The following is a 27,621-nucleotide window of genomic DNA, read 5'->3' on the forward strand; positions in this document are numbered from 1 at the left end:
GTGTCCTGAGAGTCAGCTTAGAGACAAGTCCATCACTCATAGGAGTAACTTCTGTAACAGACTACAGAAATAAAACTTTCTCCTTTTGTCCTCAAGTTGAAAAAACAGAAGTTGTGGCTGCAAAGAAAAAGAAGCTTTAAAAACACAATTTTACCCCAGGAGGAACTTTGAAACCAGGGCTCTAGTTGTTGAAAACTTTCTTTTTGTTTTTGTTAGCTGACTGACCAAGGCTGCACATCCATCTTTCTTCTATTCTGACGTTTGGACAAAAATCCTTACAGCAGTTTGGAGCCAAGAGCGAGCGTCTGATCTGTAAACAAATCAAAGTCCTGTGCTGTCACTCCCCTCTGCTTCCACTTTACAGAGAATCAATTTGTGTGAGAGAAAAAGCCTTTGCGCACCAAAAACAACCCAGACCTTAATAGTTAATCGCGCAGGCTGCAGGGCTGGAGGAGGATATGGTATGAATGATGTGAAGCTGTGATCTGCTGCTGCAGAAAAAACAATGAGCACGGCTTTTTTCTTTTTCCAGGGAAAACTTTAATCCTTGTTGTAGTGAACATGGTGACACCAGAGAAGCTGCTGAGAGATGCTATTTGATACATGAACACCAGTGATCACATGTCGGAGATGTGCTGCATGGAGGCCACTGAAAACTAAATACTTTGACTAATGTCTGACTGAAATCTGCATCTTCAGAAGCTTACATGATTTAAAGGAAACACCACTCAGGTCAGGAAACCAAACACAGGTGTGCCGGTCGAGGGCTGGACAATCAATATGAGCTTGTTGATCGTTTGAAATTCGTAAGAAATTAAACCTGTGCAAAGTTAGTAAAGTTAAGTGTCTCTTTTTGAGTTTAAGACGAAGAATCCTTCTGGATGTGATCAAAACATCTTAGCAAAATGAAAAGCATGACTCCACAGGAGAGCTACATCACAGTAACAGGATTGTCTGACACTGAGGCAGCACCATGTGTGGACTCTGAGACTGAGTGGGGTTTCTGTGGCAGTGAAAAGAACAGAAACGTACAACTGATGCATTTTCAGGATCTAGCATACGAAGCTCACTGAAACGGTTTGAGTCGACATTCCATGTGAGACTTCATACATTTTGCATAAATCCATGATCAGATTTACTAAACCAAATTACACCCATCATCAGCTAGAATTAACAATAATCATATTACAGCTACTCTCCTGTCTTTGCTGTTACACACACAATCTGACACATTGTAATGCATCTGTGACTTTGAGCCGTCCCTCTGAAATGTCCAATTTCAAAGTTGACCTCTAATGATTTACACGTTTTCCCATATCTGGAAATTTCACAATCCATATAAAATATAACAAGAAAAAAAAAAAAAAGATAAAATCTTGAATACATTTCCAATCACAGTGCAATAAAATCTGAGGAGATTCATTCATTCAAACTGTGTCTGCTGGAGCCCACTGTACAGTCACACAACACTTTGAAATCTACACAGGAGCTTTGAGTGAGCGCGTCAGTGCTGCACTTTGTCTGACCTCCAGCAGAGGGTGCTGTGGCACTGTGCTGCATATGATGAAACTCAGTAATCTATAAATTGGAGGTCTGGAAAAAAATTAAAACAATGATTTACAGACAAGAAATTGACAAAAATCTGTCTTGAAGTTGTTTTGAATGATGTGCACAGTTCTGAGTCAGAGGATCGCAGACCATTAAATCGTCCACGAGCATTACACCTATTGAACAACCTCAGCTCACCTCTTCTCCAGTTTAGTGTTTTTGTTTCATCTTTAGATTTTAACCTCTGCACCTAAAATCGCTGATTACTGAAAGGTTCCTATGACACCTCTGAGCTGACCTCCCTAAGGCTCTCAGTCTCCCAAGAGGAGGTGATGAGCAGCTGTACAATGAAACATGGCTCCATCACTGCATTACAATATTTACAAAGGAAATTCGGTTTTGATGTGACACTGAACTTATTACTTGCATCATGGATTTGAGCCTCTGGACACAGAGCTGGACATGTGACATAAAGCATGAAGCGAAATGATCAGTGTCCTCAGTGGATCTCTGACTCCAGTGTTCAGCATCAACACACAATACTCCTCTTTCTTACATGTTGCCATCAACTTTAGAGAATGAGATTATGTTTTAAATCCTTCTGATTGTCAACAAATCTCATGCTCAGAACAAAAGAAAGTCTCACCTAACACTCATTGAGTGTATCAAAGCCTGATGACTTTAAACAAGGTTGAAAAAACACATAAACAAGGCTCACTAATGCATCCAGAGATCATCTTTGTAATCTGACCTGACCCCATATACCCTGCACCAAATATGTTCATTTGAAACAGTTTTTAGTCTCTATTAAATGCATCCTTCCTGTGCGCAAAAAGTCTCATCTGTGTGTGTTTTAAGATCTTTTAGCGAGACTTGTTGACAATACAAAGCTTTTCCAGAGTCTCAGTATTCTCCAGAATGTCTCAGATAAACCGAATCAGGAGCAGACAGGCAACAAACACACCTGCTGAGCACGAGCACTGACTGGGTGTGTGTTAGTGTAATGAACGCAACGTTTATCTTCCAGTATGTGGCAGTTTTACATCAATCACAACAGTGTGAATGCCTTTCGAGGAGGCAGATTAAACCTCAATGTCTGTACACACACAGGCTATTTGGGACTCAGCACTGGAGCCAGAAATGAACTACTACGATTTGATGATGACTGTGTCTACTATGCAAGCAGAGCGTGGCTCTTAACTGAAATCTTAAAAAAAGTGTAACAGCAGCCTCCTGTAAAGAGCAGCAGCAGAGCCTTGTTCAACAAGCGGTGAAAAAGTGTGGAAGAAATGATTTCCTCAATCCACAGGTGGTGATTTGTTCGTTTGTCTGTGTATCTCTCAGGTCACTCTAACAACAGATCATTTTCTGAGAGTTTGTGCTACACTTTAAGCCCAGAGCAAGGCCGTCTGCTTCGAAGACTAAAGAAATGTAGACAATCATTAATGCAGCGAGCGCAGTGTGACGAGAGAGAACTGACCTTTTTTTTACTCATTAACTGGATGTTGATCAGACACGACTGGCACTTCTGGAAAAGAGAGTGATGAATGCATCGCAGCCTTCTTGTAATGACTGTTGATCTTCACGCCTCAGACACAGGAGCTAACCCCCTCACAAGGAGAACACACATATCACACACACCAAATCCAGATGGCGAGGCGTGCACGATGAGAACTCGGTGCAGTAACAGAAGAAAGAAGGTTCAGTCCAAAGTGGAAGCTTTAACGATACTTGATGGACTTCAGCTCTCAGTGCACTTCATGAAACCACGGTCAATCAGTGAAGATAATAATCCAAAGTTAATGACCTCAGATGGGAGTTGGGATGAACTAGAGTTCAAAGTTTGTTCGTCTTTCCGTCTCGTCTCCCCCAACGTTTCTCTCACCCCTGCACGAATCCCAGCGTCTCTTTTGGAGGCACAAGAGTTGGTGAACGCAGGCATCCCACTGCGATATGATGAGAAGTACGGCCGTGTGAGTTTGGGTGTGGGGGGAGAGTTAGTGTTACCATATGTGGGATTCACAGTGAGTCATTTTAATGACGCCCACACCGCCACCTAGCCGGCGATAGTTCATTCCTCCGTACAACCTGCAGAGGGATGAGAGGGGAAGAGTTCACAGGTTAGAGAAAGATAAGGATGCCGTCATAGTTTTAACACCTGCGCAATGTCCAGCAGCATCAGTAGCCACATTTACATGGAGCCAAATATTCCGAATAGAATCGGGTTAGAAGCCCAAACGGAATGAAAATGCTCCATATAAACACCTCATTTGGAATGAACAGGCCAAATCCGAATGGAATTTCATTCCGATGCACAGGGGTAGAATTTTCCTTTTCCCATTCCGATTAAAAGCAAAATCCTGTCATGTAAACAGTGAATCAGAAAGCTGTCAGGCTGGGTTCTGTCTGTGGATGCTCTGTCCTGACATAATCAAGCAGTGACGTATGACATTTACTCACATGGAAACATGGCGGCTTCCAAACAGAGCACACAGCACTGGTCTGCGTCGGAAAGATTGTTTTTAATACAAACTCTCAAAGAACTAGACGCACAGACGGTAACTCTGCAGCTGTAGCTGTGGAGCTTCTACCCCAGTCACTCACACTTACAGCCTGTCGTAGTCTCACGTAGCAGCTCCAGCTGCAAGCAAGCCGACACGGAGGGTAGAATTTACATTTAGACAGTAGGAAAAAGAAGAAATACTGAACTTTTTAAAAAAGTCCACGAAAAACTCAGCGAGGGTGGATCGTAACGTTGAACAAATAAGGAAATGCTGGAAGACACTGAAGGCTAGCTACTATAAGGCTAAACAGCACAATAGCAAAAGTGGGCATGACCCCAACAACTTTCTGTTTTTCAAATAAAAAATAAAAATAAATAAAATAGCTGTTCCGATTGAATGCCGTGGCACATGTAAACACCAGATCGGAATAGATCGCTTAACATGTAAACAGTTCACCTGAGAGCTTCAATCGGAATGATCATAATCTGAATGAGAAAAAAGTCTGCATGTAAACGTGGCTAGTGACACACGAACAGAGACACGAGATACCTCACAAACTTTACTTTCACTGCTACATCAAAAACGTCCCGTTATGGATACAATATCAATGTGCTTTTTTTAAAGAAGGGGTATTGTGCTCTCTAAGGCATCATACTGCCCCTGTGGTAATCCCAAAGTATCTGCACAATCTACAGCTTGAAAAAAAAAACCTTTTTACTCTCACTGGTGTTTTAAAAAGCCCAAACTTCAGGCAGCATGAGATTTAAGTGTGCTAGTATTTAATCTCGCTTTTAGCTGATTGTATTTAATATTATTTTATGTTATATGTAACTTATTTTAACCCTTTTATTTTGTTTTATTACTACATTTCAGTCAGATTTTTTTTTTATTTTATGTATTATTTATTTATTTTAATTTTTTACTTGGAATTTTATTTTTTGTTAAATGCTTCTCCAATTTGAGCTGATTTTATTACACACCTGATGTTACACAATCTCATTTTACAATATTATTTATCCAACTTTTATTCTATACTGTTATATTATTTTATTTATTTATCTTACCCTCTAGTATTTCCAAGTATTTTTAAGTATTATATTACTTTTAGCTCCTGTGTTTCCTCATTTTTAATACAAGATGGCGTTTCCTCAGTCCTCTTATTCTGCTCTCTGTCAGAATTTCCTTTTCTTCATGTGTTTGAGTAAGTGAGTGTGTATGTTGAATATGATTTGGGGGTGGGGGGGGATTGTGGGGGTCTTTTGTTTTGATTTTATGTAGTTACGCAATTTCTGCTTTTTATTCCACATATTATTTTATTTTATCTTTTTCTCATGTGAAGCACTTTGTATGACAAAATCCTGTACGAAAAGTGCTATACAAATAAAGTTTGATTGATTGATTGATTGATTGATTGATTGATTGATTGATTGATTGATTGATTGATTGATATTGTTTGCACAAAAGCTCAACGGGCCTCATACAGGAGAGCATGTAAAATATATCAGATGAATTCAACATCAAAGCTAGCTGGACTGAGTTAAATTGATGAGCTAAAACATATTTCAGCTGATGATTTTTACTATTCATTATTGTTAAAATGCAAAACAAATAAGTGTGCAGCTCTCTCTTTACCTCTTTGGTAAAGTTTATCTCTGCAAACCCAAGTATTGGGTTGGGACTCGGTATGGGCAGATACTCAATACTGAAAAACTGGATCAGATAAAAAAAAAAACGCTGATCAGGACATCCCTACGTGGTCCTGTCAGAGCGATATCTGAGCTGCCCCCAGGTCTCACTGATGTATTATTGATAGCTGAGACTTAGGTACTGATAATAAATCTAAAGGACTCTAAAGCACATATTATCAGTTCAGAGCTGCACTCACCTCCATGTGTTGGCGTCAGGGTCATAAACTTCTATAGTTTTCAGATACGTCGTCCCATCAAAGCCTCCCACTGCCATCAGCTGACCGTTCACCACGGCCAAACCCACCTACACACACAATATCAATTTCAGCCTGAGAGTGCATCAACATTTACAACCTGACTAACATGTATAACTGTCCCACTTTTATTAATGAAAGCCGCCCCTCTGGTTATTTATACACTCACCCCACTCCGTCTGGACGTCATGGCCACCACAGGAGACCACTGGTTGGTTCTGGGGTTATATCGCTCTGCACTGCTGAGCTCTGTGGTGTCATCTCTCCCACCGACAGAGTAAATCATGTCCTGGTACACCGCACAGCCCAGGTGCTTCCTCCTGGTTCCCATGGGTGACACTGTGTGCCAGCGGTTCTCCTGAGGGTTGTAGCGCTCCACTAGGAAGGAAATAATCAAGGGGAAACATCGATCACACAGCTGAGGCTGCGTCTGTTTCATCAACCATCAATACAGACCTGAACTAACACCTACTGTTTCTAACTAGTGCGTCTCAATCAGTTTATAGATGCTGTCATACCTGTATTTAAAGGTGACGTCCCATCAGAGCCTCCAACAGCGTACAGGAAACCACCCAGCACAGCCACAGCTACACCAAGTCGCCTGGTGCTCATGGAGGCCACACGAGTCCATTTGTTCTCCTTAGGATCATATCTACAGCAGGAGGAAAAACAACATCCTGTTCATTAATGTGTCTACATCTCATCACATCGCCAATGCCAAAGCCCAGCACTATCAATTAACCTGTGTAAACAGGACAAGGTCATTGCTACAAACCAGCTCCAATATGGCTCAAAAAGCTAAGCAGAGAAAAATAAGGTGCTTTTAGACTGCAGCAATTTTCCTCAGGAACCAGGAACTATGTCCATTTGATTGGAGGATTGGCCTTGGTTGCTGTCTTAATTCCCTCTACTGGTCAGGCAGTGAAGTGCAATGACTTTTTTTCCTTCGTATGTCATTGGTCTGATTTGAACAATCCTCATGGGACTACAGACCCCAAAGGAAACACATACAACAACGGGCAACAAAACCTTAACTAAAAGTTTCTGGAAGTTCTTAAAAAAAACACCCTGTAACACCAAATCAGAACCAGCTCCTATTGGTTGGTGCAAAACTTTGTTATTTGGTCATCTTTAAAGCATTCCTTTCCAGTGTCTCAGCTGTTGAACTGCCATCCAGAGCTTTATCTTCTCCCTTTTTCCTCTCTGAATATTATTCAAGATCAAATATTTGACAGACACAGGACTGAGATATTTCCTGTGTTGGAATAATCCAAGTTACCTGATTCAGGCTACAGAATCACTTACGGCACATCCATTACCTCTCTACAATGTTGAGACAGGAAACCCCGTCTTGTCCACCAACTGCATACAGATAACCTCCAAGTACGGCCACTCCCACGCTGGTGCGACATGTGCTTGTAGGAGCCACATCACTGCTCCACTGATTTGTCTTAGGATCATATCTGCACAGGAAAAAAAGACATTCAACTTGAACACATGTTCTAAACTTCCTCTGTGAAATATAAAGCACCGAAGTCTTTAGGTCAAACCTTTCTACAGAGTTGAGATACGATGAGCCGTCGTGACCTCCCACAGCATACAGCAAGTCATCTAGAACGCTGACACCAACTCCACATCGACGCTTACTCATCGAGGCGACCATGCGCCACTCGTTGGTTTGGGGGTCATAACGCTCCACGCTAGAAATAGCATCACCGCTGCACCATCCACCGACTACAGAACAACATGGAGAGTACGAACAAGGTTAATATTATCAAACAATGGGGCTGGGTTTTGCATAGAACCTCACGGTTCGGTTCAATTTCGATTCTTGAGGTTGCAATTCGATAATACTTAGATTTATAACGTGTTTATTGTATTACAGCAAGATAGATAATGCAGAGTCTGCCTTTGAAACTGATGTCCTGTTAATGAAAAATGACACCCATCCACTATAGCTATTCCACAAACAGGGAAGGCTGGGTGAATAAATCAAACTCCCCCCTCCATACACAGTGTGTGTTCATGGAGCAGCTACCATTCTGCAATTTTGTCCAAACGTAACTAACATTATTTAAATTTTGTTACCATAAGATGACTGTGTCAAAATTATGATCCAACGACAGCAGCCTCCTGTGCTCTGATGCACACAGAGGAGGGAGAGTGATGAGTCTCACTGATCCTGATCAATGCCTTTTTGGCAGAACCCTTGCAAAAACTTGCTGTAAGTTATATAGAGTTATTGTATAAATTAGTGCTGTCAGGCGATTAAAAAAATTAATCTAATTAATTACAGGATTTGTAATTAATTAATCTAATTAATCACATTTTAATCTCATATCTGCTTAAGGTCCCAAAATAAAGAATTTGAATTCGAGGACATTTAAATTACATTAAAAACATTTAAAAATAAGGTGGGAGTATAAACAACACATTTTTTTTGGTACCCTGAGGCATAAGGAACAAAAGAAAAAAGTGTTATGGTTCTATCTTTACAAAATCTACACAGTCCTGCACCTAAGATAAGCTGATTTGATTTTTAGGACGTTTTTTGCTTCTGTCACATTTTTACTCGATGTGGACTCAATTTTCACTGCAATATGAACTTCTATACTTCTATGAGGTCAGGAGAACCAGGGCTAAAGGCTAAAAACTGTGAGAAACTATGTACAAAACACTTTATTCAAGTCTTGGATCAAAGAAAAGTGAAGCATTTTCAGTTTTACGTGCTCTGAACACACAAACTGTTGCTCATTGGTGCAGAGCAGCCCCAAGCTGAAACATGACACCAGGAAGATGGGAGCAAATTTTCAAAGAATTCTTTAGATATAAATACAGGACAAATATCAATCATTCAGGGCTTGTTTAATGCAGTAAAGAGTGTAGAATTATCTGTTTTTTACAGAAATGAGCTAGAGCAAACGGTTGATTTTCTGCAGATTTTCAAAAAAGACGTGTGAATAAACGAGATGTGGACAGCAAGTCTCACAAAAATGACTCTTGCTTCCCCCCGGTTTTAAAGCATGTTGCGGGCGTGTGATACATTCAGGGACCGTCGGAAAATCTGTCAAGAACACCACTTTTTCCAAGTAGGACAAACGGTTTGTAAATGCCAGACATTTGAAAAAAGGTACGTCTTTGAATGCCCCGCGGGTTTGGATCCAGATTAATCTGCGTTAATTTTTATAATGCGTTGATTTGCGGTGTAATTAATTGACGAGTTAAAATGACAGCCGTAGTATAAATATGTATCCCACATTATTGGCCCTAAAGTTTATGTTTTCTGCAGAGTACCTGCAGTCGCGCACTAAAATTGGGCCCTTTAATTTTTTAACTTGATTTTATTTCATGCCCCTTTCGTGAAATCTATTTTGCAAAATTTTGTCACACCCGTATTTATTTTCATGCTCATGTGAACCTATGTGGCATGTCACCCCACATTTTGACCAATTAAACAACCCAAGGAGCTGGCTTTACGCTGCTGCTTCACGCTTTGGTTGCCATTTTGTTGTTGTTTGGTCTAGTGCAGCCTCTGTCCAACAACACGAAAAACAAGCACAGTGCCCCCGACTGGCCAGGAGGTGATTCAACTCAGAGGATTTGCCAAATGGATATTGAATTGGGTAGGGAACTATTGCAATGCATTGATTAGTCAATATTTTAGCCATCCCCATCAAACAAGCACAAACAACATGCAGGTGACTCATTTCAGTCAGCAAATCATACTTTGCACACTGTCTTTCTCATCTTGGAAAAGGGTTTCTAGGTTTTATTACAGATTTGTTTGGAGGTGAATTCTGGTTTTCCCGTTATATCAAGAGGAGCTGACCTGCAAACAACACTTCACCACAACGAATGGGTTTCCGAGGCCGAGTTCTGGGGCCCTGCATCAAAGGCCTCTCCTGTGGCAGCAGCAGGTAATTCTTTGCTTCATCAACCAGGTCTCTGAAATTACAGAAAAACAGCACGATTTAATATTAATTATAATTATAATTATAATTAAAATAATATCTGTGAATAATCATGTATCAAACACTGTGATGGCTGATAAACCCACCTGCACTCTTCGTCACTCTTAATGAGGGGATCTGAACCCACAGTGCCCACCAGGAACTTTGGGCTAAGCAGTGGTAGACGGACGTGCTGTAGAACCTAAAGAACACAAGCCGTCTTCATCAGTCCCTGCTATGATGAGCTTTGAATAAGACTTTTTGTCTTTGACCACATTTTTGTTGTAGAGGGTTATCCTCAGTCACAAACCTGGGGCAGCTGCGGTCTGCGCTCCTGGATGCTGTATTTGACCCAGGCCATCACAGCGTTGAACACCTGCTCCTCACTCCGCACGTTGAGCTCATCGCTGGAAATGATGTCGATCAACTGGTTGGCAGGCAACAGCATGAACTCTTCACTTTCCATTACCTGAGGGAGGTGAGCAGAGAGTCAGTCAGCAGTTCTTCCACTGAGAGGGAGAGGAGAGAGTACAGTATGATTCTCTTTTACCATCCACTCCCATCACATCACTTTTGGAAGGAGGAAAGTTCAAATCAACATCCAGCTCCTGCTGATTGAAATGTTAACAACCGATGTCTTCCTCACTACTCTTCATAAGAATAGTGATGATACTGATAAACAATAAAGTTGCCAGTGCTCCAGAACTGTGATAGTATCCAGACTGACTCAGCAGTGACTGACTGTGCACTTCAACACAGTCAGTGAGGATTTTTATTATCAACACTTGTTTATCACCAACACCTGTTTCTAAAATATTAGCAGTATAAAACATTTGTAAACACTTCTTCAGACTGCAGGAACGTCACAATATGCAGGAGATCAAATCTCCAAAACATAGAGTTTGTGCGCGCACATCAACGGCCTATCCCTACCATTTACTGTGGTTATTACCACATGCCAAGTGCTGCATGATTAATCCAGTTGCAGTCATGATTTGATTGGATTGTAAAGTCACAGCAGGGGATCTAGTCTCGTTTGCGTATACATGCAGGAAATTGAATCAGACTTCTACCTGAGAATGTCTCGCTCTGCTTCAAACCAGTTTCAGTCACTCAAAGAGGAAGAAACACTCTAACAACAATGGCTGACATAGATGACGCAGTAGCTCTCTGTGTTTTTATGTCAGTATGTGTCATAGAGTTTGTGCTGGAGCCATAGACTGTATGAGCGCAGCAACCCTATTAACCATGGTCATCATCTTCCTCTTTCAGCTGACCGCTGAGGCATCCAAGACATGCTGAGTCCTGCTAAATCCAACCACAGTCCAACAGCAATCACTAGGGCAGGGGTAAACGATTACTTTTTAAAACGATTAATCAGGCGATTATTTTATCGATTAGTTGACTAATCTATCGATTAATTGGACAATTAGTCTAACGATTATTTTTCTGTTTTTTATTTTATTGTTTTTTATTTCAAAGCCATAATGTATCCTAAATAAATGCCAAAACGATCTCTCTAATAACAGAGCTAATTAAAAAACACTGTTTTGCACAGCAAGATGCAAAATATAAAATAAAATTACAAAAAATAAAAAGGCCAGTCTGTTTACTCTTACAGTCCAATAGGGCTGCAACTAACGATTATTTTTAATTTGACTAATCTATCAATTATTTTTTCGATTAGTCGATTAATCACAGTTATTTTGTGTGAATTATGAATGAACATAACGAATCCCAAAGCACACAGACTGAGAAAGACATGCCATCAACAAAGTTATTCTTATATCGTGAGAAATTCAAACTTTGTGATACAATTAGGATACTCATACGGTGAATAGGGTGGCAACTAACAATTACTTTTAAAGTCAACTACTGATTATTTTGTCGATTAGTCGACTAATCGCAGTTATTTTGTGTTTTGGCCTCTAAAATGTGCAGACCTTTATAATTTGACCTGTGTGTTGCATTTTCACTGCATTTACCCAGAGTTAGGTTCTCACCTCTGATTGGTCAGCCCTGTGTCATGTTTGTTTGTCTTTATTTCATTCATGATGACATAAAAATATAAGTACAATACAAAAAAATAAATAAATCTCAAAATGAATGAAGCAGGTAACAGGGAAATGAAGTTGTTGTATGCAGTGTTGGACAAACCGCTTGTTCGTGACTTTGTTCTTGTTTTCTAATGTTTATTTGCTTATTGGGGCTTTGCTCTCTGTATGATCCCGCCTAACTCTCTCCAAGCTCTCCATGACAACACGTTTAGTTTCGTTTCTCTACATGCGCTATTTCACTCATGCGCACTTTCGCCCCTCCTCCTCCCCACTGAGTGTTACCGCTGCAGTGTGAGCTTGAGAGTGAGAGCTCCTACAGATAAATGTTCTCTCTTTTCTAAAGTTAGGAGAGTTTTGACACTAGTTTGTGGCTCAGATCCTGAAAAACTGTCCGTAACAGAGAGTGAAGGAGACTCTCTAAATCACGTTATCATACGCTAAACTCCGGGAACTGTCAGGCTGTCCAAGCTGGAGATGCAGAGCCTCTGTCAGCGCACAACGCTCTCTGGGAGTGGAGAGTTTTCCTCATCAATATTCCTCACGTATGAACTTAGTGATCTTTTCCCATAAAAGTATCCAATAACACAGCACCTCATGCTGTGAACTGAAGTTACGAATTAGTATTACCCCCTGGTATTTGATTTCACCATGTGACAACGACAATGAAAACAATAATACAACGCATCCACTATCAAAATTTGCGTCAAAGATTTTTTATCGTCGACTAGTCGATTATGTCGACTAATCGCTGCAGCCCTAGCAATCACATTATTTAGGTATTTCAATCGAGCTATGATCAGTCCTATTTCAGTGTGACTAAGCTTTTTACATACTTTTCAATAGTCCAATAGTACAATATAAGATTTTTTGTGTTTTAAAAATTCAGAATTTTTAAAATTGAAATTTGTGTGTTCTTAATTGGAAAATACAAATCTGCATGTTCCTTTCAAAGCTTTCAAATGTTCCTAGCAAAGCATGTGGCTTTATATCAATACTCATCATAACACAATTTTGCCAAGTTGAACAGCACTACCATAGACACCGATCAGCCAAAGCAAAGTCTTTGTTGTGCAAATCATCAGAAATAGGTCAAAATGTAAATCCTGACAACAGTTTTTCATGACAGTCAACCACTTAATTGCATCATTTAACTATGCTGCTTTATAGAAAACGTCCACTAGATGACACTGTTTAGAGAGAGTGTAAAAGTGAGAAGCAGATGGGTTGAGACTAATGATGTTTCTTTTATCAAAAATCAACCTGCCAATTATTCCTCTGAACATTTGTTTTGGTTACAAGGTGTGGAAAAAATTCTGAAATGTGTTAAATTGAGTCTCCCACAGTGTGACAGGATGTTTCAAGCTGTTCAGTTTCGTCTAACAACACACATCAGCACATGCATCAAACCAGCTCTTTCAGAAAGTTGGAACCAGAAGATTTTTGTACAAATCCTAGAACATTTTTTTTCTTACCGTCAGAATGAAAAACTTTTAAGTTTGGATCCTGACATGTCTCCACCAGGTCTCAATGAAATCAATAACCAAACATGATGAATGAGCGTCTTCTTTGTTCAAAGATCAAAAAAACTTTTTTTTTGTCACTGGACTAAATTAAATGTGAAGAGTTCTGAAAGGTGTTTTTCTCTGTCATTCTATCACACTTTCTGTCATACACTGAATAATAAGTGAGTAAGTAAACACCTTCTAAAAGTTGGACGCAAGACAAAAAGAGATCAACAGTGAGTCAGTTAATGAGTAAGTCACAGAAGTTAACAGCCTGAAGCCTATTTCCAATTCCTCCTGACTCACAAGCTGCCAAACAACATTTCTTTTATCAGTAAGAAAACATTTAAGTCTTCTGCCAAAGAATTCTACAAGTTCTTCTTCATTGTTGTTCTTTCAAATATCATGATTCATAACAGTAGATACAAAAGGTGAAAGCATGACTCAAACAGAGAGCCACAGCCTCAGAGATGCTTTGTCCCCCATCATGTATTATCCAAACCCAGTCAAGTGATTCCTAAATTAAAGAACAGGCTGAAACAAAGCACTGATCAAATGCCACTGCCAAAGTGAACTACAGTCTGTTGATGAGATATTTGCATTGCTGCATATCAAAAGAATAAATGCTCACATTTTTGTTGCCTCCTCTCACCTACTTGAAGGTAGAGTCTGCAGGATTACCCTAAAAAAATAAAATGTCAACTTTTACAGGAATAATCCTGCTCAATCGTCTCCTGCAGGCCCCTCTACACATGTGTCAGTGTCTGTATCGACCTTAACCCCTCCTCAGCCTGTATGTTGATGTTTTGGTTAAAAACAAAACAAAAAAATGCCATTTTCACAGCAGAAATTAACCTATTTACAGCCTGGTTAAAAACGTCTCCTGTCTGAGTTGCTAATTTTACTACCAGCACCCACTGTACGGGGGTGAATTTTTTTCTAACGTGGCCGTTCAGAGGATATTAAGATCGCAAGCTCCCACGATAAGAGGCACAGCTGAGGGTCACGTGACAGCCGGCGCCCTTTGGCTGTAGGCAAAGCCCTTTCCACTACCAATATGGCCGCTATAGCCGATGTGCTTCATTTTCCGTTTCAGAAACAGATGGGTGACGTCGGCGAGACTACGTCCATGTTTTACTCCTAAATTCCACCGCAAGCACTGCACCGCGCAGCGGAGCGCCGTGGTCTTACTCCGATTGTCAAACCTCACTGGAAGCAGCGCACTGCGCAGCGCTGCTCCGCTCAATCTGGAGGGGGAGGGCTGGTCCTCGGAGAGTCACAGGCTATTGTATGAATAGCGATATCACACGATTACCATCCACTCCCATAACTTTTGATATGTCAGTCCACACCCTGTCCTTTCTGCCTGTATCCTTATAAAAAGGATGTTTGAGATCATACAGAATGTTGAACTTCTCCACTTCCAAGATCAGCTTCTCTTCATCCATGCCTTTGTGTTGTGTCTAGGACCCTCCAACCGACTGTTTACCTGATGCACGTGCCTTCAGATGTGGCATATGTTATAACATATGGGGGAAAGTTACATTTGAGAGTTCGTGCATTGTGTTTTATTTGGAATCTTCCGGGTACTTCAAACAGTGACTTCCTGTCTAGTGCTTTCTTATCAACAGTGAATTTACGAGGTTTGGAAGGGGCCGCGCCGAAAATAGACCTGAAGCGTATTTCGCCGCGCCGCGCCGCACTTGAAACATACTGCGGAGCACTTTCGCTTCCATTGTAATCTATCAGGCAAATTCCACTGCCCGCGCCAAGGCGCACGCCCTGGCGCGGGCAGTGGAATTTGCCTGATAGATTACAATGGAAGCGAAAGTGCTCCGCAGTATGTTTCAAGTGCGGCGCGGCGCTTGCGGTGGAATTTAGGGGCTACACAGTCTATGGAGGACACATGGATATACCTTTGTCTGAGACCTGGGGACCCTTTAATCTTTTTTTCTGCACTTCAACAGGTGGTACTAGTGACAGACACTGCACATCCCTACCCTCCATCTACACTTCAGAGGGTGCCCAAATTGAGCTTGTATCATCCTAAAAAAAGGCCTTTAAATTTGCTGCTCTTTTTGCTTGGAATGAGCTGCAAAAAGACCTGAAACTGATTGAGCTGGTCTCATTGGACACTTTTAAGAGAATGTTAAATGATGTAAACACTAAGGCATCTGGCTACAGATGTGTCGAGAGATGATCTTGCTTCCTTTAATAATCCAGCCCGTCAAATGTCTTTAATTTTTGTACATAAAGTGTTTTACAGGTCTGTGTATTTTGTGAGTAATGCTGTTTGTGAATGTAAGAAACTTTGTACACTGTGCTGCTGCCTATCTTGGCCAGGACACTCTGTAAAAGAGATTTTTAATCTCAATGAGTTTCTTTTCCTGGTTAAATAAAGGTTAAATAAAAACATTCATGTACGACTCAATAGAGTAGTCAAGAAAAACTTTTGAAACTGGTTTCACCTCTTCAGACCCGGGCTTTTGTCTGATGTGCAATTTTTAACTCACCTTGCTATTTGGGACAAGTAAGACCTAATAAGTTTTATAACTAAACTTAGTCTTTGTATGGGAAGTTTGATTAGTTGTGCTATGAGTTCTCTATTAGGTGTTTGTTATTAGTGTTATTGTACTTAAATATGTTGTTTTTTTCACTAAATTGGGGGTAATGTTGTGATTTCACCAAAAGATGATGTAGGCAGCGTCCCTAAATGTGGCTAATTGGTCAAAATCTACAAAAATGAAGAATCATGGGTCTGGGAGGCAGAAATGTGATGTCCTCATATGTGGACGCTGGGTCTTAGAAGGTTAAATCAAACAAAAACAATTATCCCCAGATCAATAAATGATGAAACCATGAGCATGCTGATCCCACATTTACATCAGCATCAGAGCATTTCTAGAACTTGCATCAGTGTCAGAACAATTCTTTTTTTGCTCTGGGTCTGTCTCATCTCACTTAAAAGAACGACGAGTTGACAGCTCCTCTTTCCTCTGTGCTCTGTTTGCAACAAAACCCTAAATCCCCCCCCCCCCCCCCCCCCTCCATCTTTGTGATCATGAGTCAATAGGCTGTCTGGGCTTTTTCCATGTTTACTATCCCCTGTGAACCAGACGCAAACAGCTGTCTTAGTGATTCTGTATGCAGGCGTCATGAGGAAGGTTTGGAAAAAGTGCAGGCAAACAGAAAAAAGCGTGTTACAAGATATCCTGCTGTTGACATGATGTCGTCTGTAAACACAGACACATGTTGATTCTGGTTAGTTTGCAAAAGTAGCAGTTAGTTCTCCAAAAGTAACGTGATAACAGAGATTACAGGGATTACAGAGTCCTCTTTTTGGATTTAACTGCAGCTGTATTTTCGAGCAGCACTGCAATAGCCGTGTTGCAGTGCTTTAAAAGCGAGCAGGAAACAGTTTGTGTGTGTACGAGTTGTTTTCTCACCTCTTGAAAATTGTGCTGGGTGAACTTGTCTGCGATGCGGAGCAGCTCACGGCAGGAGTGTGTGTCTGCAAAGGCCCTGATGCCCAGACAGTTGGAGGGATCCAGCTGTCTCTTGAGGAACTCGCAGCAGGCCTCCTGGATCTCAGCCAGCTGAAGGAGGCAGGCCGCAGGGAGCAGGGTTTGGACGTTTCCTTCCTCTACAGTCACCTGGAACATCAGGGTCACATGGAGTCAGACAGCCAGAAAGCTGTGGGTGGTTACATTAAAGTAAAATCTGTTTTTTGTGGGATGCCTTCAATCTCAGCTGTGCCACCCTGAGGTGGCCTACTGGCCTTAACGTAAGATCCTCATACTGACACTTATCTTTGGATGCTCTACATGGATTTACATTATCTGCACTTTTGTGACAGACTTTTAAATAATCCACAACATTCTTTCACAAACAGCAGTTAATCTAAAAACCAGGTGAAACTATGTTTTATTTTTAGACTGGGTCAAACAAAAATTGAAGAGCAGCTTAAAATAAAGCAAGAAAAAAGACGTATTTCTTAAAACCTTGGATTAAATTTGCTTCCATTTCACAAAACCTCAAACTCTACATTGTGATCCTGTGTTATCTTAAAACTGACATTTGAGCAAGTTTAACTTGCTTGAAAAATGACAAACTGACTGGAAGGTTTTGTTTTTGTTTTGTTGCTGTCTCCTTGATCAAGAAGCTTAATGTTTAACGTTGGGGATGGGTACCTTTCACATTTGAAACGATGCAGTACTGATGCCTGGTACCTGGCAATCTGTATAGGTACTCAGCAGGACCTATTTTCTGTACTTTTGTGTGTGTTTGTGTGGTAAGAAATAGGAATTTCTTTCATTACAAAATCTCAAAGTTTTTCAGTTTAACATCTTTATTTCTCAGTATATAAACTTGCAATGCTGTGTTCATGTCTAGCATGGAAAATTGCCTGCTCTTCCACTTTCTCACAATCACAAGGACATGTTTAGGTACTGAAAAAATGGTACTTTTTGATTTCACATGAATCAGTACTATGTACTACAGATGGTACTTGGTTGGTACCTATAAAAGTACTGTACTCAGTACCCATCCTTAGTAAACATTTCATCTCCTCTTATACTGACAAAGGTCCATTAAATCTGCTCCTATTTAGCTACTAAATTGACTTTAAGTTTCTAAAATAGTTGTACAGGGCTCCAGACCGCGACCATTTTTTCAGCGTGTGCGAGTAAAAAAATTCATCTGGTCGTGTTTGTGCGAGTGCATATGTTTAAATACTCCATCTATCACGGGCACTGTGTAAGACATTGTGGATTGAATTCCCCCTCTCTTTCACTGGCTCAGTCAGTCTCCTCCACCTGAACTCTCTCCTGTTCTGAAGAGAGAGCGCCATCGTACACCGAAGACAGACAGAACTTCACAACGACACGCGTTTCACTATTTTAGAGCCAGCCTTCTCACTTTAAGATTCACACTGCTCTAAACTCTCCTTATTGAAGAAGGTGCTACGTTAGAGCAGAGCTACGTTAGTTTAACTTACGACATGTCATGTTAACACCAAAAAAGAAAGATAGAAAACAGCTAAGGTTCTGATAAACTCTTCATCAGCGAGTGCTGCTTGCTGCACCGTTATCTGTCATCTCTGAGAGATCTCCTGCAGCGTCTTTGGATCAAACCAAGTAAGAGAGAGGGGGGGTGGATGATTTTTGAGTTTTCGATATAACGCCCAAGTACGGGACTTGATTTGACTTACAAAAATATTAGAGCTCACAGAAACATACTGAAAGTTGGGGGACATCAGGAGAAATCACAAGCCAGGAGAACAGCCGGAGAAAGGGTTAAAAAATGGGAGACTCCCTCCATATCCAGGAGTGTTGGCAGCCTGCCAGCACTCGCGATCGGTGAAAGTAACTAGTTTATGTTTGACACAGATTGACAAAAACGAAAACTAAAGAGATTTTCTCTATCATTTTAGGTTATTTTAGTAAGTTTCTTTAAACTGACTTAGGAATTTTAGTTATTGTTTTATGTAAAGCCTCGTTTTTATTTTATATTTTATTTTTTCAACAAAAATGTTATTGCTAACTAATAACCCTGATATGTACAAACATGCATGTCTGTTGTTATTATCTGCTTTCATTTAAGAAGCATTTTTATTGTCTTCTTTTTAAGTTACACAAAAGAAATAACCTGTTATGTCAGACAGAGATTGTTGCAGACAAACTTCATATTTACAGTAAAATATTTAGCAAGATCATAGCTAGAGTTACACACAAACAAACAAACGAATAAATAAATAAATGGTGTGACCAAATCATGTACTGGTGCGACCAAGTTGGTCGCACCAGTGCTACCAGTGAAAAAGTTAGTGTAGAGCCCTGTTGTAGTTTTAATTTAACTGGTTTTAAAGGTTTTGTTTCATATGTGTCCATAGTAAAACTCTTCAGGTTTTGCTCAGACTTTTTCATTTTGTGGTAGTCAAATGGATCTAAATGCATTTGTTATTTTCTGATGTGTACAAGCTTTATCATACAAAGGACACAGTGTAAAATTAAAACAAAAATTTGTGTTAAATAGTTAAAAAATGATTTGTTAAATAACAACAATATTTTAATAATATTCACTCATTTTAAATTTGATCTTTGCGACATATTTCAAAGTAGTTAGGCCAGGGACAAAATGGGAACTGAAAAAAAATGAAACTAGACAAGGTTGTTCATAATGATAGAAGTTCACCACTCCATGTGAAACTTGGTGAGGATATAAATCAGTGATTCCAAAATCATATTGATAACACAAAATTGCAAAGCATGCTGGGATTTCATCTTTGTCATCTTTGTTTTATGAATTAAGATTTGGATGATCTGGAGAAAACTGTAAAAGAGGAAAGAAGAACTAAAACCAAGGCTGATTGGACATGATCCTTGGACCACTGCATTAAAACCAGACATGACTCTGAAGTGGAACTTACTGCATGGGCTGAAAATTCTGTTTGTAAACTATTATCTGTGAAGACAGGTTGTTGCCAAAAACAAACTCTTGTCTGTTTTTTTCTAAAATGCAGGGGAAATCAGCCTACACTGATCTCTACTTATCACTAATTACTTGTTAAGTGAGTTCTACAGGAGCACTCGTAACTGTCATATCTTCACATTTTACTACTTGCACCTCTTGTTTTGTCATGTTTAGTTGGTGTTATTGTTCATCAGAAAACAATACATCACAAACACCGCTGAACCGTCTTCTCTGCTGCAGTTACCTGTGAGGTGTAGGCAAAGTCAATGAGCAGCTCCATGGCTCTCTCATCAATGTCTCTGATAACCACTTCAGTCTGCCTGCTCTCTGCCAGCTCTCCAGTGAACATCGCCCTGAAGGAAACACGCAGTACACCGTTAAAAACGTCTGTCAGATTTCAAATGAATGAGTAAAACCACGCTGAGTCTCTCTGTACCTGAAGTACGGGCTGCAGGCAGACAGGATCACTCTGTGGGCATAAATCTTCTTGGCACCAACCACCAGCACCACATCACAGAGCTCCCTGTGCTTCCTCAGCAGGTTGATCACCTCCAGGGTCTGTCGGGGATGTTTGTCTGAGACGTAGGGCATGCGCGCAGGCTGGGGGACCCCTTCAGGGAGCTTGTTGGGGTCCCCCAGAGTACAGCGGCTGGTGATGTCCATTCCAGTGGCGTCTTGGCGTGCGCTGGTGGCCCTTAGGATCAAGCAGAGGAACAGTGAATCAAAGCACCCTTCGTTTCAACTTGACATTCTAAGAACTCATCTCAGCGCAAACTCACACTATAATTTGTTTGGTTTATTTCCTGAAAGTTATTTCTTCAACATTTCTAAGCCTTTATTCAGATAAGATTGGGGTGTGATGTATTTCAAACAGGTGTAGCTTCCTTTCAACACACTGATGTATTCAGAGTACCTAGGAGTTCAAAGCCCACTCCTCGTAATACACCTGCTCTCCAGTCCCAGTGAAGGAATATTTAAATATAGCTGTAAACAAATCCACACCAAACACTTCACTCAGATGTGTTATGGACGTGGTTTCTCCTCAGATCATGTTCTCTGAACCGGCCAAAAAATCTCTGTCATCTGAACAGATTTAACACAACATGTTGCCTCGCTACGACATGAAAGATTAATACAACTTTCACAAGATCACGGCAAACTTTTCACCTAGACTGCTAAACCTTTATCCAGCACTTACACACGAAACACTGCCCCTCAGGTTCAGTGTCTTAATCATCAGAAGCCACTAAATAAATGATTATAATCTACCTTGACTCACCCACACAGGGTTTGTGTCCAGCAGGTTGTGTTGATTTGAAAGAGGAAAACCAGACTCTCCTCACAAAGAGTAGCCTGCTGTCTGGCCTGTGCAAACTGTGGTGTAATGAGCTTTCAATAATGTGAAATCTATAATCCTGATTACATCACTGCAGTAATCTGGGCTCACATTGAAGACTCAAAACTTTTAACTCCTGCTCTGAAAACTGGAGTTCTTGAGATTCAAAACCAGGCACTAACCAGGCAACCATCAAATTAGAAGTTCCATCACTGAGGCTGGAGGATCCAGACTTTCAGGAGTTTTAACTAAAGTTGTCTGTTTTATTGAGGTGTTACGTGTTACACCTGAAGAGTGAGGCTGCATGTTAGGGGTGGGAAAAAAGCTGTGTAACAACAAAACAAAAACATGAAGAGTATATATCTCACGTTTCTCTGTTAACATGCTGTTCTTCATATTTTACACAATACACGTTTGCAGTATGTCCATCTATGCTCCAAATGAATCCCAAAGCACACAGACTGAGAAAGACATGCCATCAGCAAAGTTATTCTTATATCGTGAGAAATTCAAACTTTTTGTGACACAATTAGGATACTCATACGGTGAATAGGGCGGTAACTAAAAATTATTTTTAAAGTTGACTATCGATTATTTTTCAGATTAGTCGACTAATCACAGTTGTTTTGTGTTTCAACCTAATTTGGCCTCTAAAATGTGCAGACCTTTATAATTTGACCTGTGTGTTGCATTTTCACTGCATTTACCCAGAGTTAGGTTCTCACCTCTGATTGGTCAGCCCTGTGTCATGTTTGTTTGTTTGTTTGTCTTTATTGCATTCATGATGACATAAAAAAATATAAGTAGCCTACTATACAAAAAAATTGAATAAATCTCAAAATGAATGAAGCAGGTAACAGGGAAATGAAGTTGTTGTTTGCAGTGTTGTTAGAGACTTTGTTCTTGTTTTCTAATGTTTATTTGCTTATTGGGGCTTGCTTTGCTCTCTGTATGATCCTGCCTGACTCTCCCAGCTCTCCATGACAACGCGTTTAGTTTCATTTCTCTACATGCGCTATTTCACTCATGCACACTCCGCCCCTTCTCCTCCCCACTGAGTGTTACCGCTGCAGTGTGAGCTTGAGAGTGAGAGCTCCTACAGATAAATGTCCTCTCTTTTGAAAAGTTAGGGGAGTTTTGACACTAGTTTGTGACTCAGATCCTGAAAAACTGTCTGTAACAGAGAGTGAAGGAGACTCTCTAAATCACGTTATCAGACACTAAACTCCGGGAGCTGTCAGGCTGTTCAAGCCGGAGATGCAGAGCCTCCGTCAGCGCACAGCGCTCTCTGGGAGTGGAGAGTTTTCCTCATCAATAATCCTTACATATGAACTTAGCGATCTTCTCCCATAAAAGTATCCAATAACACAGCACCTCATGCTGTGAACTGAAGTTACAAATGAGTATCATTTGATTTCACCACGTGACAACGACAATAAAAACAATAAAAAACAATACGATGCGTTGACTATTAAAATTTGCTTCGATGAATTCTTATCGTCGACGTAGCCGATTATGTCGACTAATCGCTGCAGCCCTACTGTTCATCCAAATTTTAATTTTCAATTTAATTTTCAATTTTTGTCATATGCAATGTTTACTGAAGTGGATGTTACATACTGTGCAATTTATTTACTGTCCTCCAATGTTTTGTGTTGTTGTTTTTATACCATAGATGGAGCTGCACTTCTAATTTCACTGCAGCACTTGCTTAAAATGACAACAAAGGCATTCAGTTGTGTTCTAACAGGGCAGTAATACACGAGCAGCTCCTGGACTCTGCAGGAGTGAAATGACTGTTTTTGTCAACAGAATGTGTCCATACTGAAACAGAAGTAATGTTTAAAATTAAACTACAACCCCTGACAAAACACTGTCAGAGAGGAATTACTGTGCATTGTTATCATGTTGGGATCTTTCCTGTAATGTTGTCAGACATACTGAAGAACAACTCAGCCTGTCAACACCAAACAAGCACTTTTGGTAGGCATACAGTTCGAGCACATTTGCCTGCAGGGAGGACTCTGACAGCTTGTTTCTCAACAGCTGAAGCAGTAAATAAGAGAAATTCCAAAACTTCAAAAGACTTCAAACTCTTACTGCAAAGTATTTAAAAAAAGAGTTGTAAGGGTTTTAAAAGTCCTAAATAAGATCTTACTGCTTTTCCAGTCTACACAAGGTCTGAAGAAGTGACACGCACAGAGTCCTTTTCTTACAGCACACATACCTGCGCATTGGCTTCGCGTCCATGCACTGAAGAGCAATGTTTGGTCTCACAACTGCAGATCAACCTGCAAAAAGGATTAAAAAAAAGATCAGACCATCACCTTCTGCAGTGTTTCCCAAATGTTACTTTCACAGTTCCCAGTTATATGAGGGATTTTTATGTAACACAATATGATAGGGGTGTGGTGAGATCTCACCAAACGAGATCTTGCAGTACAAAAAAAGCATCATCAAGCTAAGTTGTGAACAATGTCAGAAACGTGTCAGAAAGTCGAACTGAAGCAACATTTATTACAAAATGAATAAACATTTTAAAACAAATGCTTTTTGTGAAGTTCATTCAAATAATTTGGCTATTGTACAGTCAGTCTATAGTTACATTTTTCCCCAAATAACATCTTAAAATACATGAGATTTGTTTTCATGCATCATCTCTCATGTGCCAAGTGTTCTGGGACACCTCTGTAAACTTGTGTCTAGTTTTATGACTTATTTCACTGAGCTTAACAAAGCAGCATCTTCTGATGAGAGTATGCTAAATCGACCCATCAGTGTCTTACTGCCTTTATTATTTGATCTGATGTCTAATTTTTTTTATTAAGACTGTGCTCAAATTCATGTGCTTGCTCACACTGAGGGAGCAGCTATTAAAAACAGACACACCTGTCCATTCTCTTTCAATTGGCGATCACTGCCCTACAATGAACTCTGCCTTTGCAGAGTTTACGATAAACGGTTGCTGTCAAACAGGTGCAGCATTGGACGCAGAAGTTGTGTGGTTACACCTTAGCTTTCACATTACATAATGACATCAATACAAAGTACAGCACTACAATGAAAACAAAGAAAGATACAGGTAACTGATAGGCTTGTATTATACACTGGAAATCTAGCTTAACCAAGATTTACAAACTGGATCACTGTGATTCATATTTTTGATTAACACTTTGGAAAGAAAACCAGCAGAATCAGTAGTTGTTGTGTTAAGCATTGCTCAGTGATTTACAGGTGGATGGGGTCGGGCCTATGTTATCAGACTGTGATCTATTAATGGACTGTGGTAGGCCTGTCACGATAATCAAAAAATCAATTAACCGAACGATAAATAAAAACGTCCTCGGTAAGTTTGCCAGCCTCTATAAACTGACACATGCATGCATGTTTGTTTTCCTCCTCTCTTTCCACCAAAGAGGCTGAATGAGAAGATGGCTCACTACGTCTATCTTTCCTAACCTCGGGGTGCATAGGTTCTATAGCGGATTTATAGCGGAGTGAGCATCCGTCAAAAATGCAATCTTTGGGGTGAAGACGGGGCTGCTCGCGCGTACACACGAAGAGAGCTGAAGCCAGCGTCCTGAGGGGTAAGGAGGAAACACGCATCATATGAGTGATGGCACGAAAGATCTGGTTCTTATGCTGCCTACCACAGTCCCAGTGTGGGAATATTTTGTTTTTTATCAGAATGAACAAAGTGTGAGCTCATGAACACCAACGAGCTGATATGTCGCATTTGTTTGAAAATAGTGGCGACGAAGAAGAAGAAGTAGAGGTGCAGCAGAGCCTTATTCTTTGTCAATCCGCTCTTACTGAGACTTTTGGTGTGCAAAGTAAATAGAAATAAAAGCGCCAAATGGTGGGCGCTCAAAGACAGCTACATTGCCAAAGAAATGCAGCCCTTCAATACGGTTGAAAGCCAGAAATGTTCAAAATGTTTGACAGACAGTACGGCTTGACTGGGAAAAAGTACATGTTACAAACAATTCAGGAACTGTATAAACTCCCTTTTACTTTGGCTATAGTTTTTATTGTTGTTGGGTTTTTTTGGGAGTTTCGTTTTTTCTTTAGGGACAGGGTCTATGTTTTATTATTTTTGATTAGTATTAATTATTTTCATTAACATGTATTTTTTTCTAAAAGAGAGTCCATTTCATTTTCATTGTTTTTTTTTCTCTTTCTTGTTTGTTAAATTTATTATATTTTTTGTTTAATTTATTTTATTTAAAAGATCCTGACCTTTTAATTACAGTTAAATACTCTTAAGAAATTAAAGTTTCTTGCTTTTGATATGGTGTACTCACTTTATTATCCCATTTATCATAATTATATCAATGAAAAAATGGGGGGGGGGGGGGGGGGGGGGGGTCAAAATAATATTGACAATAATATAATTTATCGGCAATAATATTTTGGAAAATTATCGTCTAGCAAAATTTGTTATTGTGACAGGCCGAGCTGGGAGTGTTGGGAACCACTCATGACAAAGTGCAGCAGCCCAGTGTAGCTGGCTTTCAGATCAGGGTTAATCAGTAGGAAAACAGGATAAACAGATACTGCTGCACGCAATCAGCAGGACATCGGCTTAGGTGTTGATTGACTTTCCACATTACCTGCCAAATATTACCCCAAGCTCTCTGTATACAACGGAATATATTATTAATATGTATTGCTGCATTCTGCGTACGAATAACAGACACAAATGTAGGCTAAGTGTGTGCTGTGAGTAATTTCAGCACACAGACTGACCCGGTGTTTCGGTTTGATGTGTGTCCCTGTTAAGTTGCGACTGCATGTCGTATGTGGTTGCCTGCTACAAGGAATGCAAACATCCTCGTGCCGTTTTGTTAAGTTATGATCTATTATGTGACAAGATGTCAATAAAATAAAATTCAACAACAGGACAGTTCCAGAACTGTAGTCCTGATTTCACGTCTGCTGTATCCACCACAACGGGTGACATATTTGGCCAGAAGACGCCAGTTGACAGGGTCACTGGTTAAACCGAAACACCGGATGTGAAGTTAGCTAGCTTGGTAGCTTATGTCAATTTTTGCAGATAATTGATTGCAAACATAAGTATGAAATGGAAAAAAAACAGCTGGATGTAACCTAAATAGCGTATAATGCCAAGACATTCTTGTAGTTACAAATGAATGTGTCTAAGTCAGAATCTTTTCGCGATGTCAGAGAACGCTATGTGCTATAGCTAGTACTTGGATAGGAGGACTCTACAGGCGACTCACCCATACATGAAAAACGTAGAGTTGATCGATTGTACAAGGAGTAAACCACTTGAAATAATAGTAATATTTATGATAAATTGATTTCCTAAGATGATGGGCAGGTATAGAGTAGCTGGCTGAATAGTCTGCCTCAGCATCAGATCACACAGTAGGTTTTAAAGTTATAAACTAGAATGTTAATGCTAATGGAGACTAACTTATTGTCAACGCGTGTAATGATTTGAACAGTTTAAACAGTGACAACTGCCCGAAAGGTAGAGAATTTTAAGACGGATTTACCTTAAATTTCCATCCCAGCGACACAGGAGTCCGCCGGGTTTCTAATGTTTACAATTTAATGCTTTCGGTCCAACACTGGGGCTTTTCTTCCTCGGTGTGATTATGCGCATGCCAAATGACCAGCGTAACTTCCGTTACAAGGTTTTTCAAAATTAAAGCACATTACGTCATTTTCTTATGGAGTACAGTCAATGTAGGACGTTGTAGATTTGATTTATTTTTGTCACATCAGCAATGAAATCAATGTTCCCTGGGTCTCTGGTCTCAGAAAGTACATATTTCTTTTCAAAACAACAGCAAAAGAAGTGATCAAAAGTTTGAGCTATTTTGTGTTAAGAACTGTTCTTTTAATAAATAATACATACCCACATATTCTAAGCAGATTTTATTTTTGGATTTAAGCCTCATTTCAGCACTTGTTCCTTTGACCTTGACTTCTTTTACTGAAGGTAAATAAATAAATAAGAAAATAAAATAAAACAATATTTGCCCATTCATGTTAGGCTTTTATAATAAACCCCTCTTTACCTGTTTCAGCACAAAACCAGATCAAAACAGTGGAGTAATATACAAGCAAAAAACACCAGACATAAAGCATGCTTGAAAACAATGGATAGCATACACAAATTGAAAAAAGAAAAAAATAAAGAATTGGAGCCACAGCTTTAGTACAGCTTGTTACACTGTTTAAGGCAAAAATAATGATTTAATCTTTAACCTTTTATTTTCATTTTATTTCTTTTAAAACTAATAAATAGAAAAGATCCCTTTACTAAACCCAGTTGT

The 27,621-nt window shown here is 39.9% G+C and overlaps 1 protein-coding gene across 1 annotated transcript; it reads right to left on the minus strand.

The window, feature by feature from the left end:
* Nucleotides 1-533: 533 nt before the first annotated feature.
* klhl20 (kelch-like family member 20) lies at nt 534-26,947 on the minus strand. Its single transcript, XM_074688477.1, has 14 exons — nt 26,836-26,947; nt 23,538-23,601; nt 20,411-20,668; nt 20,219-20,327; nt 16,950-17,156; nt 10,255-10,413; nt 10,052-10,146; nt 9,824-9,939; nt 7,545-7,728; nt 7,314-7,457; nt 6,513-6,646; nt 6,164-6,372; nt 5,938-6,044; nt 534-3,636 (listed from the first exon to the last, which is right to left on the minus strand). The coding sequence occupies exons 2-14, from the start codon at nt 23,558-23,560 to the stop codon at nt 3,552-3,554; spliced, it is 1,830 nt and encodes a 609-aa protein (XP_074544578.1). The 5' UTR covers nt 23,561-23,601; nt 26,836-26,947; the 3' UTR covers nt 534-3,551.
* Nucleotides 26,948-27,621: the final 674 nt, after the last annotated feature.

This window comes from Halichoeres trimaculatus, unplaced genomic scaffold (assembly GCF_033239565.1).
Source record: "Halichoeres trimaculatus isolate MK-OKI-2021-1 unplaced genomic scaffold, fHalTri1.1 fHalTri1_scaffold_15, whole genome shotgun sequence".
Taxonomy (NCBI): domain Eukaryota; kingdom Metazoa; phylum Chordata; class Actinopteri; order Labriformes; family Labridae; genus Halichoeres; species Halichoeres trimaculatus.